The 16,053-nt window shown below is 42.7% G+C and overlaps 4 protein-coding genes across 4 annotated transcripts; 3 read left to right on the top strand and 1 right to left on the bottom strand.

The window, feature by feature from the left end:
• Positions 1–50: 50 nt before the first annotated feature.
• BDB00DRAFT_965767 (glycoside hydrolase superfamily) lies at positions 51–2,588 on the bottom strand (the record flags this gene model as incomplete). Its single annotated transcript, XM_053129790.1, has 8 exons — positions 2,337–2,588; positions 2,016–2,205; positions 1,670–1,887; positions 1,494–1,568; positions 1,080–1,368; positions 866–949; positions 688–796; positions 51–645 (listed from the first exon to the last, which is right to left on the bottom strand). Exons 1-8 carry the CDS (start codon positions 2,472–2,474, stop codon positions 51–53), a joined length of 1,698 nt encoding a protein of 565 aa, XP_052973135.1. The 5' UTR covers positions 2,475–2,588.
• A 3,002-nt stretch (positions 2,589–5,590) lies between these two features.
• On the top strand, positions 5,591–7,188 carry BDB00DRAFT_857936 (uncharacterized protein). Its single transcript, XM_053125842.1, has 5 exons — positions 5,591–5,889; positions 6,024–6,172; positions 6,259–6,530; positions 6,623–6,844; positions 6,931–7,188. Exons 1-5 carry the CDS (start codon positions 5,711–5,713, stop codon positions 7,129–7,131), a joined length of 1,023 nt encoding a protein of 340 aa, XP_052973134.1. The 5' UTR covers positions 5,591–5,710; the 3' UTR covers positions 7,132–7,188.
• A 148-nt stretch (positions 7,189–7,336) lies between these two features.
• BDB00DRAFT_879200 (uncharacterized protein) lies at positions 7,337–9,427 on the top strand (the record flags this gene model as incomplete). The annotated part of the gene is made up of 1 exon (XM_053127839.1): positions 7,337–9,427. The coding sequence occupies one exon, from the start codon at positions 7,337–7,339 to the stop codon at positions 9,425–9,427; it is 2,091 nt and encodes a 696-aa protein (XP_052973133.1).
• Positions 9,428–9,957: 530 nt separating this feature from the next.
• BDB00DRAFT_775512 (chlorophyll synthesis pathway, bchC) lies at positions 9,958–11,074 on the top strand (the record flags this gene model as incomplete). The annotated part of the gene is made up of 2 exons (XM_053120226.1): positions 9,958–10,069; positions 10,173–11,074. 2 exons carry the CDS (start codon positions 9,958–9,960, stop codon positions 11,072–11,074), a joined length of 1,014 nt encoding a protein of 337 aa, XP_052973132.1.
• Positions 11,075–16,053: the final 4,979 nt, after the last annotated feature.

Here is a 16,053-nt window from a genome sequence, read left to right as displayed (position 1 = left end):
ATAAGATATAAACATTGAAGAAAAGACTGTCTCTATTATCAATGACGATTTCATGTCATGAACTTCATGTTGTTTACATCGGGAGCAACAAAAACATCCGATTTTTCGTCGATTGAACCAGCAATCGAAAAAACGAGTCCCATACTCTTTTTGTTAGGATTCTTCACTTGCAACTTTGCAGTCTGGCCATCTTGCTTGACTTTGCCGGTCGTGACACTATCCACGGTGATACCAGCAGGCATTTTCATTTCGACCACCACAGTGTTTCCAAATGCCTTGGTATCCAATCGACGGGCATTCACCACCGCTTCGTATCTCTTGTCTGCGACTTTAACCACTGTCAATTGAGAGGTCACGCGTGTTGATTTGTACGGTCGTGGGGCACTTTTGGTATGCAGCACCGAACGTTTCTTCTTGTCACAGGTATCAGCGCTGCTGCTGCTGCTGCTGCTGCTAGTAAGGTCGCCATCTTGAGTCTGTGCGCAGTAGATCGAACTTCCCTCTGTCGTGCTCATACAGGTCAGGCCAACGGCACATTGCGTTACAACCCATTTGTCGTGATTACACACAGCAAACCCGTTACTGGCACAGACTTGTTTGCCGTGCTCAGAGCAGCTATCACCGTCTTGAATGCAGGATGTATCACTATCACTATCCTCGTCGTCGTCATCGTTGTCATTACCAGACGAAGGCGTCGCTGTTGCAGAGTGATCGCTTTTAGTTGAAGTAGCAGTACTGGTTTCCTTGGCAGTAGTAGTAGTTGTAGCAGTAGCAGTGATGCTGGTGGTATTGCTGTCTTCATTCGTGTCGTCCTCGTCCTCGTCCTCGTCGTCCTCGTCGGATGATGATGATCCATCACCGCTACTAGATTCGCCAGTACGCACCAATTTTGAAATAGCTGTTGCAAAATTTGGCTCGGTATCTTTATTGCCATGTGATTGTGAAGCATCTAACACATGATGAAAATGAGTCAATGAGTTATGATCTCTCCTCAAAAATAAAAACATGACAAAGGTCAAGTTACGACTAATACATGCATCCTGTTCTCAATGCTGCCTGAAATAGAATTATAGACTTACCCCAAATGGTTATACCACCAAAGCTTTCAAATGACGTCACCTTGTCAAATACCGGCTCCAAGTCTTCATAGGTAATATAGCCCGTGCCTGCAGCAGAAGTTGATCCCGGAATGCCGAGGTAGATCTTTACATCCTTGTTGGGTGACTTGTTCTTTGCCCAATCGTCCCAAGTTTCAAAATTAAAGTTAGAGCCTCCTGTCGAACAATAATTGTTGTAAAATTGGACATTGACAGCATCGATACCGACGTCGTCAATAACTTCACCCAACATAGCATCCGGAAATGGACACTATATATATAAATGTACAATTTGTATATAAAAGCAATGAGTGGGATGCTGTTCTCTTGCTTTCTCGTTCAAAGCATGCTTTGATCTAAACAACTGGATCAAGAACTCTTTTATCTTTTGCATACCTGGGGTGCAGCCGTAACATAATAGTCTTTAGACGAATCTTCCTCGAACAAATTGCGAAGCTCTTTGACAAATGCCTAGAAAGTCAAGCAATATGTTAATATGAGTATTTCAATCGTATGACATAGGCAGCAATGACAGCAAACAAAGTAGTTTTTATGAGGGCTTTTATACGTACCGCATAACCGGTTGGTCCTCCGCCTTCGATATCCAGATCAAAGCCATCAATAACTGCTTCACCAAATGGCCGAGTGTCACTTTCACCGCCACCGAAAAGATCCCACATGGTCTTTGCAAAGGTTGTACCCTCCTTGTCGCTAGTAAATCCGTATGCACCACTTGCACCACCAAGCGACAGCAATACTTTTTTACCTTTCTTTTGACAAGTTTTGATGTCTAGTTAGAAATAATATAGTAATAGTTAGCTGAAAGCTCTTGAATTATCATTATAAAAGCCCAACATATCTCCATGTGATGTTTGTATTTGTAGAAAAAAAACTACTACTGCTACTACTATTACTAACCTTTTCCAATATGATCACATTGAAGCAGAGATGTTCCCTCAAATACACTGCCTTCACAGGCATTGGCAACGTTTAAAGTTGGAAGACCACCCACGTTGAAATTGGTAATAAATCCAATTACGAGAACGTCCGAAGTATCATCGCAATAAGTTGCAAGGTCTTTTTGTGAGCTACCCGTACCAGCCGAGTTCTATATACGTAATATAAATATACACATTAATGGAGAAAGTTATCAGATAATATTACTTTGGTTCTTTTGAGCAAGTCCATCAAATGATAGAGAGACTATGGTATAGTAGTAGCTGCGATCATAGTTCATACCTGGCCCCAATATGTGATGACATTGTATCCATCCGGGAATCCCGCCGCCGACACGGGTTGTGTTGTTGTACCAATAAGTGATAGTAGTAATACAGATGTTGCTGTTGCGATTCGAGTAAGCTGGGTCCGGCCAAACATTTTTCTTTCGATTGTTTTTGTTGGTTCACTTGAAAGGAAAGGAATGGGATTGTTAGGAAGATGTTCTTTACAGTAATCAACAGTGCCCAACAAGATACGTTTTTCGAATATTTGTACACAAAAAAAAAAGTACAGATTGACTGGCAGTTTCTGCACACCATATTTATATACCTTTTTTTTTTTGCTCGCCACCTTTCTCTAATAACCCCTCGTTCATTGTAATGTCCGGTCCCTGAAGAAGGAAACAGCCTATTAAAAGTGCTTTTTCCTTCGTATCCCCCGAACCTTTCCAATAGCGTTAATTTCCAGTCAATAAAAAAGGCGGTGTTTTCGCCTTACTCGTATAAAGTTTATATTTATTGGAAGGCTAATGACGATACGCTTATAGCATTCTTGTCGCTTCCTTGCAGTGCGGTGATTTTCGCCTTACATACTACTTAATATATTGTTTATCGATGATAGTGGTGAAACATAATAATGTTTAGAATTTCTCTTTATTAATTGAGTTACCCGACTTTCTTTGTTCCTGACGAATCTGGAAACCGTTATTACATATGTTGTATAGCATCAAAATTTGGGCGCATTTCTTATGGTGGTACAGTTATGCAGATGAGCATACGTATACAGTATGCATATAGTTGAGTTGCTAAATGTTTATACATAGCGAGGGGAGGGGTTAAGAAAACAATGTACAGTGTCCAATGGATACATTCTTCCTCCTTATAAACAGCAGCTTTGTACATTTTTTTTTATTTTATGTAATCGTTTTGCAGAACTCGGCAGATAGCGTACTTATCCTAACTTTATTGTATAATGAAGAAGCATATCATAAATTCGGTATCAAGCAGCTCCGCACCCCCTTCCTATAAGTTGGCAGAATAGTTTGAAACACAGAAAAAATAAAATTAGAAAGTACATTGAAATGTAGATCGCTGAGCGTTGCTTGTGCCACCTACTACTATCACTTTGCATATCATTTAGATTCGGGTTATTGTAGTAATTGCCGTGCATAAACTGTCTTTTCAAAAAGAATAACGGTGACTTAATTGGATTATTCTGTGTTTGTGTGTACATACGGAAAAAAAGGGGGTCATCCTTGACCGGATGCATATTTGTCAGGAAAGAAGAGGCGACAGAACCCACTACTCCTGATTATAGGTTGCTGTTGCCATTTAACGTTGAGGCCACGCGACATTCGGTGATGATATCAGTCATGCATGACGATCATTAAATAAAAACAGCGTTTCTTTTTGCGTGCATTGTCCTGAACTTCATTATTACATAGTAGTTATCAATACCATGTATATATATCACCAGAATTAGGACATATAATATTAATGTATTCTCTAACATAGTTCTACAAGCTGACGATACAGCCGCCAATTCATAACAGAGTATTACCCGCCTATTTTATTTTAGCGCATTGCGCAAGACATCACGTAATAACACTCTTCGGCTGTACAGTTTTACTGTTACTTTATAAATTAAAGGTCGTCTCATTACATACATATTAACGTCATATGATATGAGACAGTGGTAGATTTCTGACAAGGTAAATGAAACGGATGATCGTGATCGTCTGTGAGACTTTTAATTACAACATACATCGACAAGAAACAAGTAACTTGACTACCTGCATCGACAACGTAATATCAGATGCGCAAATTTACGGGTAATGATGGAATATACGGAAAACATTTTAAAAACGTTCAGAGATCATCCATTTGTGATTATATGTTCTGAACTGCTTCAGAAATAAAAGTATGGTGAATAATTTCTACTTATTAATGATGTACTGTAATATGGGAATCCGATGAGCGGATAGTAGGCGCAATCTCCTATGCTTTCTATATGGATGATCGATAAGGCAATCCCCCACCCAACATCTTAGAAGCTTAAACTGCGTGAGCATACGACGATCCACACTACTGCAAATAGTACAATTAGACTCTACATAGCAACGGATTTGCGATTCATTTTGAGCTTGATACACCCGACATCATAACAACTGCTAGAATTTAGATGTCCACGCCGGTAAATATTTTGTATGTACGGCAAGATTGGAACCGATATGATTCCGCTAACGCCAAGGGTATTGTTAAAGATTTGGAGAGCCAAAATTCCTCTACATAGCGTTTTCCAGAATTTTTCATTAGACATGCTCTCTCAAGTGCACAAGTCAAGACACGTATATACAAAGATTTAAACGCCTAAACGCGATATGTACTAATACATAAAGTACGTCCATCTCATAGTCGGTGAATTCTCGATCCTCACCACAAACGAAGCCATCACTGTATAACAATGTTCAGTCACTTGTCGCTGCTTATTATCAATTACAGAAGAAATAACAGTATCATAAAACCAATAAAAAGTGTGTCATCAAGAGCTTTTTCCGGTTACATTAAGTAGTACGGTGTATGGACAAACCTTTGTGAATGATCAAAATGAGCGTGATTTCGAAACTGAAGTGTACGTTATCATTCTCGCGAGTGTTTCACCTATCGTGTGCTGTTGATGCGAGAGCTGGAGAAGCATAATGAGTGGAGGATGGAGGCACCGTGTTAAATGTGTCGATGTCTATGTCTTCTTTTGGATGGTGATGTATTCTAGTAATAAGGTATCAGAAAAGCAACACGTCATGTTGTTGTTAGGTATGCATCTTTTTAGACAGCGTAACCGATACGATATATTCTATAATGCCATCCGCCCGTTAAATCGGTTGCCTGCGTGATGGCCAATAAAAAAGAGTTCAACAACATCAATGTAGTTGCTGCTGTATTATTGAATAAATACTTCAGTGCTACCTTCAACTTATACTATGATACGCGAAGGTGAGATTACAAATAAAATTGGAGTCCTTGTAGTCATGCACTCAGCCTCTCTTCGCCTTTTAACGATAAATCGGTAACCCCTTTTGAAATCATGAGTGTACTGGTGGCAGTGTCGTCCTTTGCAACACCGCGTTTCTATGTACCTGGAAGGGGCTTCTACGGTTGCGAAAGGGCCCAGTTTCCTGTCCTGTTGATGACCTTCTCCAGATTTGCAAGCAATCCTCAAAATAGAAATTACGTGCTTGGTTTCTTGGCATTATAAACTTGTATACAGTCTCTTTGTTTGCATATGCGCTTGAATGTTTGTCGCGCAGCAAACAAGTCCGCAGCACTTGACTCAAGTCGTTCCTGATTTAAAACCAATCTCTCTCCTCCTTCTTATCTCTCTTAATTTCACACGCCATGGTGACAGCTCTTGATCTCTCTGAATTTTGTGTTCAATTGCCAAAGATTGAACTTCATGCTCATATCAATGGCAGCATTAGTCCAAAGACAATGCATCGATTGAGAGAGATCAAGAAGCACAAGTATCCTGAACTGGCAGATTTTACCATTCCTGAACGACTGGATCGTATTTCCGAGTAAAGTCCTTCTCTTTTCTTTTTCTTTGTGTTTATTGTCATGGAATGGTGCCATGAAGAGCCTTACAGGATAAATTTGTACAAAACTCATTCTCTGTTTATGTTGTCGGCGAAACTTAAATAAATCTTAACAGCTTTTTTCCGTTGTTCAAGTTTATTTACAAATTGACAGACGACGAAGAAGCAGTGGGCATCGCCACGCGTAATGTAATTGATGAGTTTGCTCAAGATGGCGTTCGCTACTTGGAACTGCGTACAACGCCTCGTCGTAACCCGGATACCGGTATATATTCATGCGTATATATTGGTTTTTTTTTTCGGTTGCAAAGATTGTTGATTAATTGGTTATTGATTGGTGCAAAAAACAAGGCATGACAAAGGAATCGTACCTGAAGGCTGTCTTGTCAGCTGTCAACGAACCGCGGGACAACATCATTGTACGACTGATTGTATCTATCGATCGCCGGAATACACTCGAAGAAGCATATGAGGCCGTGGATTTAGCCATGGAATTCCGATCACAAAATGTCGTGGGTATCGACTTGTGTGGTGACGTCCATCAAGGTTCCTTTGAGCAGCTGCGACCTGCGTTCGATAAGGCCAGGACAGAGGGATTCCATGTTACCTTGCACTTTAACGAGGTCAAGTGTCGACGTTGTCTTGCTTGAGCATGTCAAGGTGTATGTTGTATTATTTACGCTTACCCGGGCGATTGCATCTATAAATAATGTAGGTCAAGGAAAATATGGTAGAAGCACCTAATTTATTGTCGTTTGGTCCGGATCGTCTGGGCCACGCTACACTCTTGGACGATTATGCACGTCAAACCATCTATGCGAACAGTATACCTATAGAAATTTGCATGACGTCCAATGTTGTGAGCAAGACCGTGGAGACATTCGCTGACCACCACGTCAAGGATTTGCTCAAGGAGGGTCATCCCTTTGTCCTTTGTGTAAGTTTCTAGTTTCTAGTTTCGTCATGTGCTTTCTTACATGTGTGTATTAAATATGCAGAGGTTGGCTATATTGTGCTATGTAGACGGATGACAAGGGTGTGTTCTTCTCTGACCTTTCCAACGAATATGCTGTTTGTTCCACAACATTCAACATGACGCGGGATCAGCTTTTCGAGGCGTCGTTGCGTTCCATCGATGCCATTTTTGCTGGTCCAGAGCTACAGTCTCAGTTGAAACAGCAATGGTGTGAGTGGCGCGAAGCGAATGCCACCGCTTTTGCATAGGGTTTCTTTGGATAACACAATAAACTATCTTTTGATGCTTGTTTTTGTATAGTCAGGGTAGCATAAATTGTGAAGGTCAGATGGTGCGAAATGGGGCGGAGTAATAAGATGAATTTGGGTGTCTGTGATCAACCTACAATAAGTTCTCCCATTGCCCATCCAAAAACCCCAAACCGTTCTTTCTTATATTTCTTTTCCCATATAAATGGCAGAGCTCGTACTTGGGCCCCACAACGGGCTTACGATCAACGGAACACGTCCCCGACGGCCTAAAACTCGTAAAAAAGATATCAACAAACCGAAACGCTCGACCGACCTCAATGACAGGACCAATGACAATACCGATTCGGAACTCACGTCAACAGCAAGCAGTGTAACCCCCGCAATGGCGACTGCGACGTTGACGACGACAACATTGCAGCCTACCCACATTATGGATCTGGACCAAAGCAGCAGTCAACAATGGAGGGTCGAAGCCTTACCCGACAACAATTACCGCATCACAATCCACAGTGTTTCTGATGTCACTGACTTTCTACGAGCTCTGAGTTTGTCGACGTTTAGAAGCAATACCACCTTATTGTCCACGGCAAGAGAACGCAACACTCGAGTCGTTGTCCCACTTCCTTATATTAATTATCATAGTGAACTCTACGCCAAAACGATCGCCCGGCCCATGACGGGGTGCAGCGTTTCCGACCTGCCGACGATCGTCAGCGACTGTGTGTTCTATTTCATGGAATGCATGAACCACTATTACCCCATCCGACCCAAATCCTTGCTCATCCCTTGGTATATGGCACTTGGCCCCGATGATCTTTGCTCAAATCCACTTGCCCTGGCCATTGGAGTCTACTGGTGCAGACACGTGCTCATTCATCACCCACCGACCAGGACCGTCAAAGACAGTCGTATCCTGGATGCGATCCAACACCAATTATCCAAAATGGCGCGCGACGTGCTAGGTGATTGCTTTGACGAACCGCACGTTGACCATCTCTTTGCGCTTTGCTTGTGCAACATGACCGCCGCATTTTCAATCAAGCAAAAAACCATTTTCCACACCATTGCAGTTGGTATGGCGACCGAGTTAGGCATCGAACCTCGACAACCAGGGACGCATCCTCACGAAGACGACGATCAAACTGAGCTGAAAAACCGGCTGTGGTGGTACCTGTTTCAAATCGACCATTTTTTGCACGAATCAGGCGCTATACCGAGCTCGTTATTGCGTCCTAACTCAGACGACCATGATGCGCTAGGTCGTTTGGTGAGACCGATGCCCTGCTCGCTCGATGACCCCTCTGAAGCTACAGGTGCAAGTGAATGGGGTCATGTTTTGGAGCTGTGGATTACACGGCGTAAGCTTGTCAAGGAGATCCAGCTTTCGTTGCAGGACGACGAGGCCATGATGGATAAAGTCAACGCAAAGATACAAGAATGGAGCGTTCGCGTACCTCCAATGCCTCCCACGATGCTTGAAGCCCATATGACCATCAACATGGAGAAATGCACCAACCATGGCCTCTTGTTACATCATTTTTGCCCACCAGTGCCGGACCAGCAGCGGCGTCGTAATAGCAGTGACAGTAACACTAGCCGCCCGTTAACAAGCTTGCAGCGACGCGCGATTTTGCACATGGTCGAGTGCTTCACTTACATGATTTGCTTTAGACGCATGGTGATGGAATTCAAGCCATGTCAAACGTTTCCTGGAGACTTGAAGCGCTCAATTGAAGTGTTGGTGCTATGTTTCAAATACAAGGATATGTGGATTCGTGACCGCGCAAAGTTCGGATTGCTCCAAGCGCGTGATGTACTCGCAAATATGGCCGAGATACACTGGCATGATCCTATATGCGATGACATGGTCAGAGATGTTGAGTCAGTTCTGTCTGAACAGTCTTGTCTGAAAGAAGAAAACGACATTGATTATTATGTTGATGATGATGATGATGATCACAAAGGAAAGCAAATGCTTGGAAGAAGTCGTCGTCGTCGTCGTCGTCGCCAGAGCGATGATATTTGCAGCATGAAGTCCGAAAAGGATGACGATGATGATTTGCGGGCACGAAGCATCAAGATGGAGAACAATATGTATTCAGGCGTCATGATGTTTGATCGGGATCTGCAGCCACGAGCACGCTATTACAAGCCAGCAAGAACATCAGAACCATTGGATGGCCTAACGATCTTTGAAAATGTCACTCAGTATGCTCTTTCCTCCTCCTCCTGCTCCTCGTCATCATTATCACCTTCATCGTCTCCAACAAACAAAAACCATCCTTCCTCTTGAAGCTTCCTCCTCCTTTCCTATCACGCACTCACTTTCACAAACTCTTTCTCCTAACCTTGGATCATCATGTACATAGCATCCTTACATTTATATATGATATACCCAGTCAGATCTCCTGACGTCTCTTGTGCACTATGTTTGTTGTAATTTCTAAGCCGCGTTCTCTACCATCGCCACATACACACATTTCCCTACTGTAAGTCTTTTTATTATACGCGGTGTATACACGGGTTATAAAAGTAAAAGTCCCGCGGGAGGAGACTAGTGTCAAAATCCGGAGACGGAGGGGTGGGGGAAAAAGGCGCCTTTAAAAGGCAATCAGTTCTAACTTCCTTTTATGTATGCACCTTCCCCGTTTGAATTAAACTTCAGCTATTAATCCGTCGACGCATATAAGCTGCGTTTGATTATATTTTCCGTTGTCGTTTCCACACTTCTTTCTTTTTTCCTATACCTTTTTAAATCTCAAGCTACTACTACTACTACTATTACTATTACCATTTCAAGTTAACATGGTGAGCGTTGATTCTATGAAGGTTGCTATTTGGGAGTCCAAGGGCAAGATCGATATGGTTGACAGAAAGGTACCTGCGATGGCTCCTGGTGAAGTGCTGATCCGAGTGACATCCTCTGGCTTATGTGGTAAGGAGAAGCGGTTTGAAAAAAGAGTTACTGGAAGGAATGGAGAGAGAAAGCGTGTGTGCTTATGCCAGTACTGTTTGTGTTGTCTTACAATGAAAAACAGGAACGGATCTCCATATTTGCCATGGTGAGACCCCACACGCCACACCTCAAGTGACCATCGGCCACGAATTTGCTGGATATGTTGAATCAATCCACCCGGAAACCAAGACCTCTCTGACCGTCGGCCATCTTGTTGCCATCGATCCCAACTGTCCATGCCACGCATGCACTTTTTGCCGCAACAAGAAATACCACCTGTGCCCATTCCTTTCGTGCATCGGCGTCAGCGTGAACGGTGGTATGGCCAAGTACGTTGCCGTCCCTGCTGCTGCTGCCTTTGCCGTTCCTTCCACAGTCAGCCCCGAGCTTGCCAGTTTGGCCGAACCTCTCTCGTGTGTCGTGCATGCCGTGGACACGGGCTCGATCAAGAGCGGCGACCGGGTATTGATTATGGGCGCGGGTCCCATCGGATTGATGGCCTTGGGTCTGTGCTCCACCGGCGGTGCTTCTGTCACTGTAGTCGAACCAAGCGACATGCGACGCCAAAAGGCGCTTGAGTTCGGTGCTGCCAAAGCGATCAAGCCCGAAGATCTCAAGGTTGGCGATCCATGCATGGGTCATGGCTATGATGTTGTGTTCGAATGTGTTGGACGCCCGGAAACGATGGAATCAGCAGTGAACTGTGCTAAAGCGGGAGGCACCGTTGTGTGGGTTGGCGTTGCGAAACCGGGTGTCACGGTGCCAGTATCGCCTTTTGATGTTTATCGCCGTGAGCTGACCATCAAGTCAACGTACACAAATCCTTTTGGTATGGAGCGTGCAGTCAAAATTTTGGCTGAAGGCAAGGTCAACTGGAGCGCATTGATCTCCCATACGTTTACTTTGGACGAGTTCGACAAGGCGTGGGAGGTGTTCACTTCTGGTACAGGCTTGAAGGTCTGCGTTCGACCTTCTCTAGAGTAAAAAGGCTTTACACCATTCTCCTTCTATTCTATTCACCATTTCGGCTTTGAAACTTTCTCTTTGTATATTTTTTTCTCTTTCTTTCGGCTTTTAATGTAGAGATGATGCTGGTGATACATTGTTTTCTATACATATATCCATGTCACAAGGTTCCGTATGATGTAGTATGTTGTTGTGGCACTAATAAACTTAACGGTTGATCCGACTACCACGGAGCGATCTCTCGTTGGTTTTTTTGTTTACAATCCAAGTATTTTTTCCCACTAATGCAAAAACGGAGGCGAATTTGTCAACCAGCATATAAGCTTATGCACTGTAAACTGACACCAGCTTGCTTGATATGAAGATCGTTGTACCCAGTTTTTGGAACTTGCTACAATGTGTTTGTCAACTTGTGTTTCTCTAATCTGCAAACCCGCCCTTGTAGAGAGAGAATAAAGATGTGGCATAATATTTTAACCAACATGTACCGTGAATGACTGCTGATGTTTCGTCTACTAGCTATTGTATGTTGATTTAATAAACATAGTGATATGATTCAATTGGTAATTTCCTGAACATGGCCCATGTAAGTTTCTTTCAGAATAACACAAGCTTAGATGATGGCTGACATAACTTTTCTCATTCAAACGATATGAGAAAAAAGTTCTAAGCGACCTTGAGCGCGAGCTATTTTACCTTCGCATGAAGAACAGCACATCATTTTTTGCTGTTTTTGATGGATCTGTGAATGAGTTTAATGCATCGTTGAAGAAACCGTCGCTATTCATTCAAGGACTGGGAAGTGTATCTATTTTCGAAAATCGCTTTCGTTTCAATCTCACGTCGACCTCTTGCGTTTCTGTGCTTCTTCCGGGTTTTTTATGGCTTTGGACGTTGTGCAATCAGTGACTAACTGACGACAATACCCGCAAACGCTACAGATACCTATGTGTTGGTTCATTGATTCGTACATTTCTTTACCAATGCATCGACATTTAAACTCTCAACAACAAGCCTCTGAGCTTGCAATAGTCGTTGCAACAAGTGCCGATCATCACGGTGGACGTGAATTTCAAGTAGTTATACCTACGACCCTGTGCAACATTGCTTTTGGCCTCCTCATTGCAATCTTCACAAATCACCAGTGCTGCTGCCCGCTACGGTTTCGTTACCTTGAGGATGTACAGAATCTCTTCGACCTTCACAATAAACGCATCGTACCACTGTGGTTTTTAAAAGACCTGTCAAATTTGTCTTGATGATGGTTACTGATGTGTCGAGTTTATACAGGAGAAAATTTACAAATTTTTGGATGGTAGTGTTGGTGGTTCAATCAGAAGCAAAACAACAAGAAGAATCCAGACAGCAATAATAATACCAATCCAGTAGTGGGATCACATATTCATCAGTTGCAAGTTCATTTGGAAGAAAAACGGATAATAGGAAAAGGCGAGCAAGAAGGCTCCTTTCCGTAGATGGCCTGTCGAGTTAAGGGCGTCCATTTGCTCCCTTCAAAATTCGGTAGTTCCATGAAGCAGGTATCAAAGTATGCAAGCGAGATCTATAAAATATTTCTGTTATTTGCACCGCTAAAAAACATTACAGTGGTGAGTAATGGCTCCGCAATACTGTTGCATCTTTGAGCATCAAATCGTTTCGTACCACATTAACATAAGAACTACTCACTAACAACAAACTACGTTTATAATACAGGCATCATCAACGATCTACTCAAAAGAAAACAAATTTGAAGAGCAGACCAATAAGTTTACAAAGCGTTTAACATAAGAACTATTTGCGCGCTTATTGTGCGAGCTTTATCGCCTTCTTATCGTCTCTTGGAAGTGACGTTAGGTCCAAGAATCCCGCTTTGAAAGCAGGCACATCGGAATGATCAGTGCAAGCTTTTCAATCCAGGTGAAAACCAAAATGATAAGAAAATCGTTTTATGTTAAGCTACGTGCAGGAAGAGTGAGAGAGACGAACAGCTGAAAAGAAAAACATTCCAAATTACAGATCTGGCAATTATACATGTCTGCCGGCGTATGCTCTGACGTTGCCTCTTATAAAATAACCTTTTCCTAAAGGAGGATCCTCGGTAACAATTTTTTTTCTTGACAATTACTTTGGCAATTTAGGCGAACACAGAAGGTGAAAGAGAGTGCTAAAGCGTTGTGATCGTGTTACTGCCAGCTACGATACAGAGCCACTGTCACTGTTCCCCGCTTTGTTTAGCACGGAGCTGTGAATGAATGGAGGGGGGCGTATTTAGTATTTTGAAACTTTATAAGAAGAATGCGAAAAAGAAAAATATATTTTTATTATTTTGTTTATCATTTTCTTATTTGTGTGTAATAAATAATAAATAATAATAAAAGAAAAGTTCGTTTTAATTATCCCAACATATACCGTTGGCATCACATGCACCCGAAGGTTCACGATCGGCTGCCGGAGTATATGACCACATTCCCACTGGTATATATTGCAAATTTTCTTCAGGGCGGACCACTGAATCTGCCGATCATCAGAAGAATTATGACAATAGCCAGCACAGGCATATGACCCGATCATGGCACAGAGCAGTGCATCTGTACTACAGACCAAAGCCGTACCAAAACGAACTAAAGAGAAGAAGAGAAAAAAGAAAGGCGAAATTGCTCGCTTTATATAGACATTTTTCTCGTTCGGGACTTCAAATCCCCGTGAATTCTCATTGGCCCAGATAACGGGTTGCGTATCAACTTGTGGGTTGCCTACTATGGCATAGCAAACGATACAGCACCAAAGGAAATGAAAGGAGGAGTGGTACCTGATGGTCAAGTAGACAAGCGTGCTTCGGCGGTAGTGGTACGTGTCTCTCACCATGGGCTGCTGTACCTCCGATGCTGTCGCCGCTTGGTTGTGAGGGGTCCGTGCACGGCACCGTGTCAAGCGAAATCAAAGACACGAATGCAAATGAGCAAGTAGATTCACGGAAGAAATGCTTTTCTGCGAGCAACAAAATAATGGAAATAGGAGTAACTGACAAGGTAGACAACCTAAAAGGCTCTCCGGCATCAGCTGTTTAGTAAATATCAAGGACACGATCCTCCCAGCAGCCAGTTTCTATTTTTCACCCATCAAGGCAAACAGCATGAGTTTAGAGCGTAGTCCACAGACCATTCCATTTTATTAGTATCTTTTGATTGCATGTGCTGTGTGCGGAAATAGATACAACACACACTTGACTCCAACGCTGCAGTGTATCATAGACCCATCATCTTTTATTGTGAAGCGTGCTTGTCCACTGTTGCTTTATAATTTTCGCCATCCGCCAACAGTTCTCTGTTATACGCCGTGTAACCTCCCTCCCTCCATCCTGAATTTATACAGCTGCTGGTAAGGTACCATCCTCTATCCAAAGATGTATGCGCTGCCGCAGATAAGTTGACCCGCTCATTCCGAGTATACGCTGCCGCTAATAAAGTCGACTCACCCTTCGTTGATTTTCATTGCTGTTGACAAAGTTAACCGGTTCGTTTGTTTTTGTGCGGTTCTACGTTCTTTTTGAGCAGCGTTCAAGATCTATTGGGACGATCAGGAGAATGACACTATAAACGATGACCTCCTACTGTACATTTTTTAACCCTTTTGCGCGTAATTCGTTGTTTCATTGATCACCTTGTTCACTCGCCATCCCTTTGTGCGTTTCGAGTGCGAAGTCAATTGGTCAAATCGTTGAGTCACAATGCCCTTTCACTCTATAAAGTTTTCGCTTCAGGGGAATGCTGTTAAACGTTCAAGGTTTGACACACGCATCACTTTGCCACTATCCAAAAAAGAAAGATCAGTGATGCGCTCTTCCTGATTTCCTCATTTCTAGACTACCTTTGCTTCCTGCTGATTTAGGTACGTTATGCTTGTCATTAGTGTGGGTTTATGCGTACGCGTTCATAGCCTTCGTGACGTATTAAAAAAAAGAGACGCAGCGAATTTTCCCCTACTGTTGCCAATTTCCACAGCAACATCCACATTTTGTCTCTGACCTTCTCTTTGCAGATTTCTTGTCGTTGCCGAATAAGTGATGTTATGATAAAGCCTGAGGGAATATCCATACTATATCCTGCTTTTTTGCAGTTGCTCTTTAATACACGTTAGTAGCGCCGTTGAATGTACATTACGTCCCACTTGATTTAACATATGGTCCCTTTTGCTTAAATTACATCCGCCTGATTTTACTATATCTTGCCTTTGGTTGACACAAAATATCAACTTTAGAAAGAGGTGGAGAAGACAGAAAAGTGTGCTGGGGACGAGCAGCTTCTTCAATACAAGGCTTCTCCCAGCAGTAATTCCGTTCACGACTGGTGCATTGATTGGTGGCAAGGTGGTATATTATATCCATTAAAATTGGCAGGAATAGTATGTATTTGCTCTTGAACTACGTGCGTTTGCTTTGAGCTATGTAGGGCTTGCCGTTAAAGAATGCTTCAAGGCTACGTTTTTGGTAGTTCTGCTTGAGCCACTGATCCGGTCAGTATACGGAAATGTTAACCAGGCTCGTGTCAGCTTTTAGCAATATGTCAAGAGAAGTACTTAGTCTCTGGATCGCATTCAAAGGCACTGTAATACCGTGGATGGCGACTGATAATGAGCGCCGAAACAACTACCTGCCCCTCCGATTGGGATCGTCGTTTAACAGATATACGTAATATAAATACAAGATTTCGATGAAGTTTTCCAACAGTCTGCGGACTCATGGAATATGATGTTTGAGGTATCGTTTGGACAGTAGCACATCAACCAACAGATAACCAGGGGACAAGATGGGCAGTGGGAATAAGAAAATACGTACAATGTGATCTGCCAACGTGGGTCAGTATGTATCCAAACTTAGGTTGAATCGCTTTTAAATATAATGAGGATAATTATGCAATATCACCAACAACCATTGGCGAAGAAACGTCATATATTGGGCTAGAAAACCTTGGAAATTAACATTTACATCTTAAGATGCG

The sequence above is a fragment of the Zychaea mexicana genome (genome assembly GCF_025766255.1).
Source record: "Zychaea mexicana strain RSA 1403 chromosome Unknown BDB00scaffold_164, whole genome shotgun sequence".
Taxonomy (NCBI): domain Eukaryota; kingdom Fungi; phylum Mucoromycota; class Mucoromycetes; order Mucorales; family Lichtheimiaceae; genus Zychaea; species Zychaea mexicana.
Note: the sequence above shows the minus strand (reverse complement) of the source record. Positions and strands in the feature narration are given on the sequence as shown.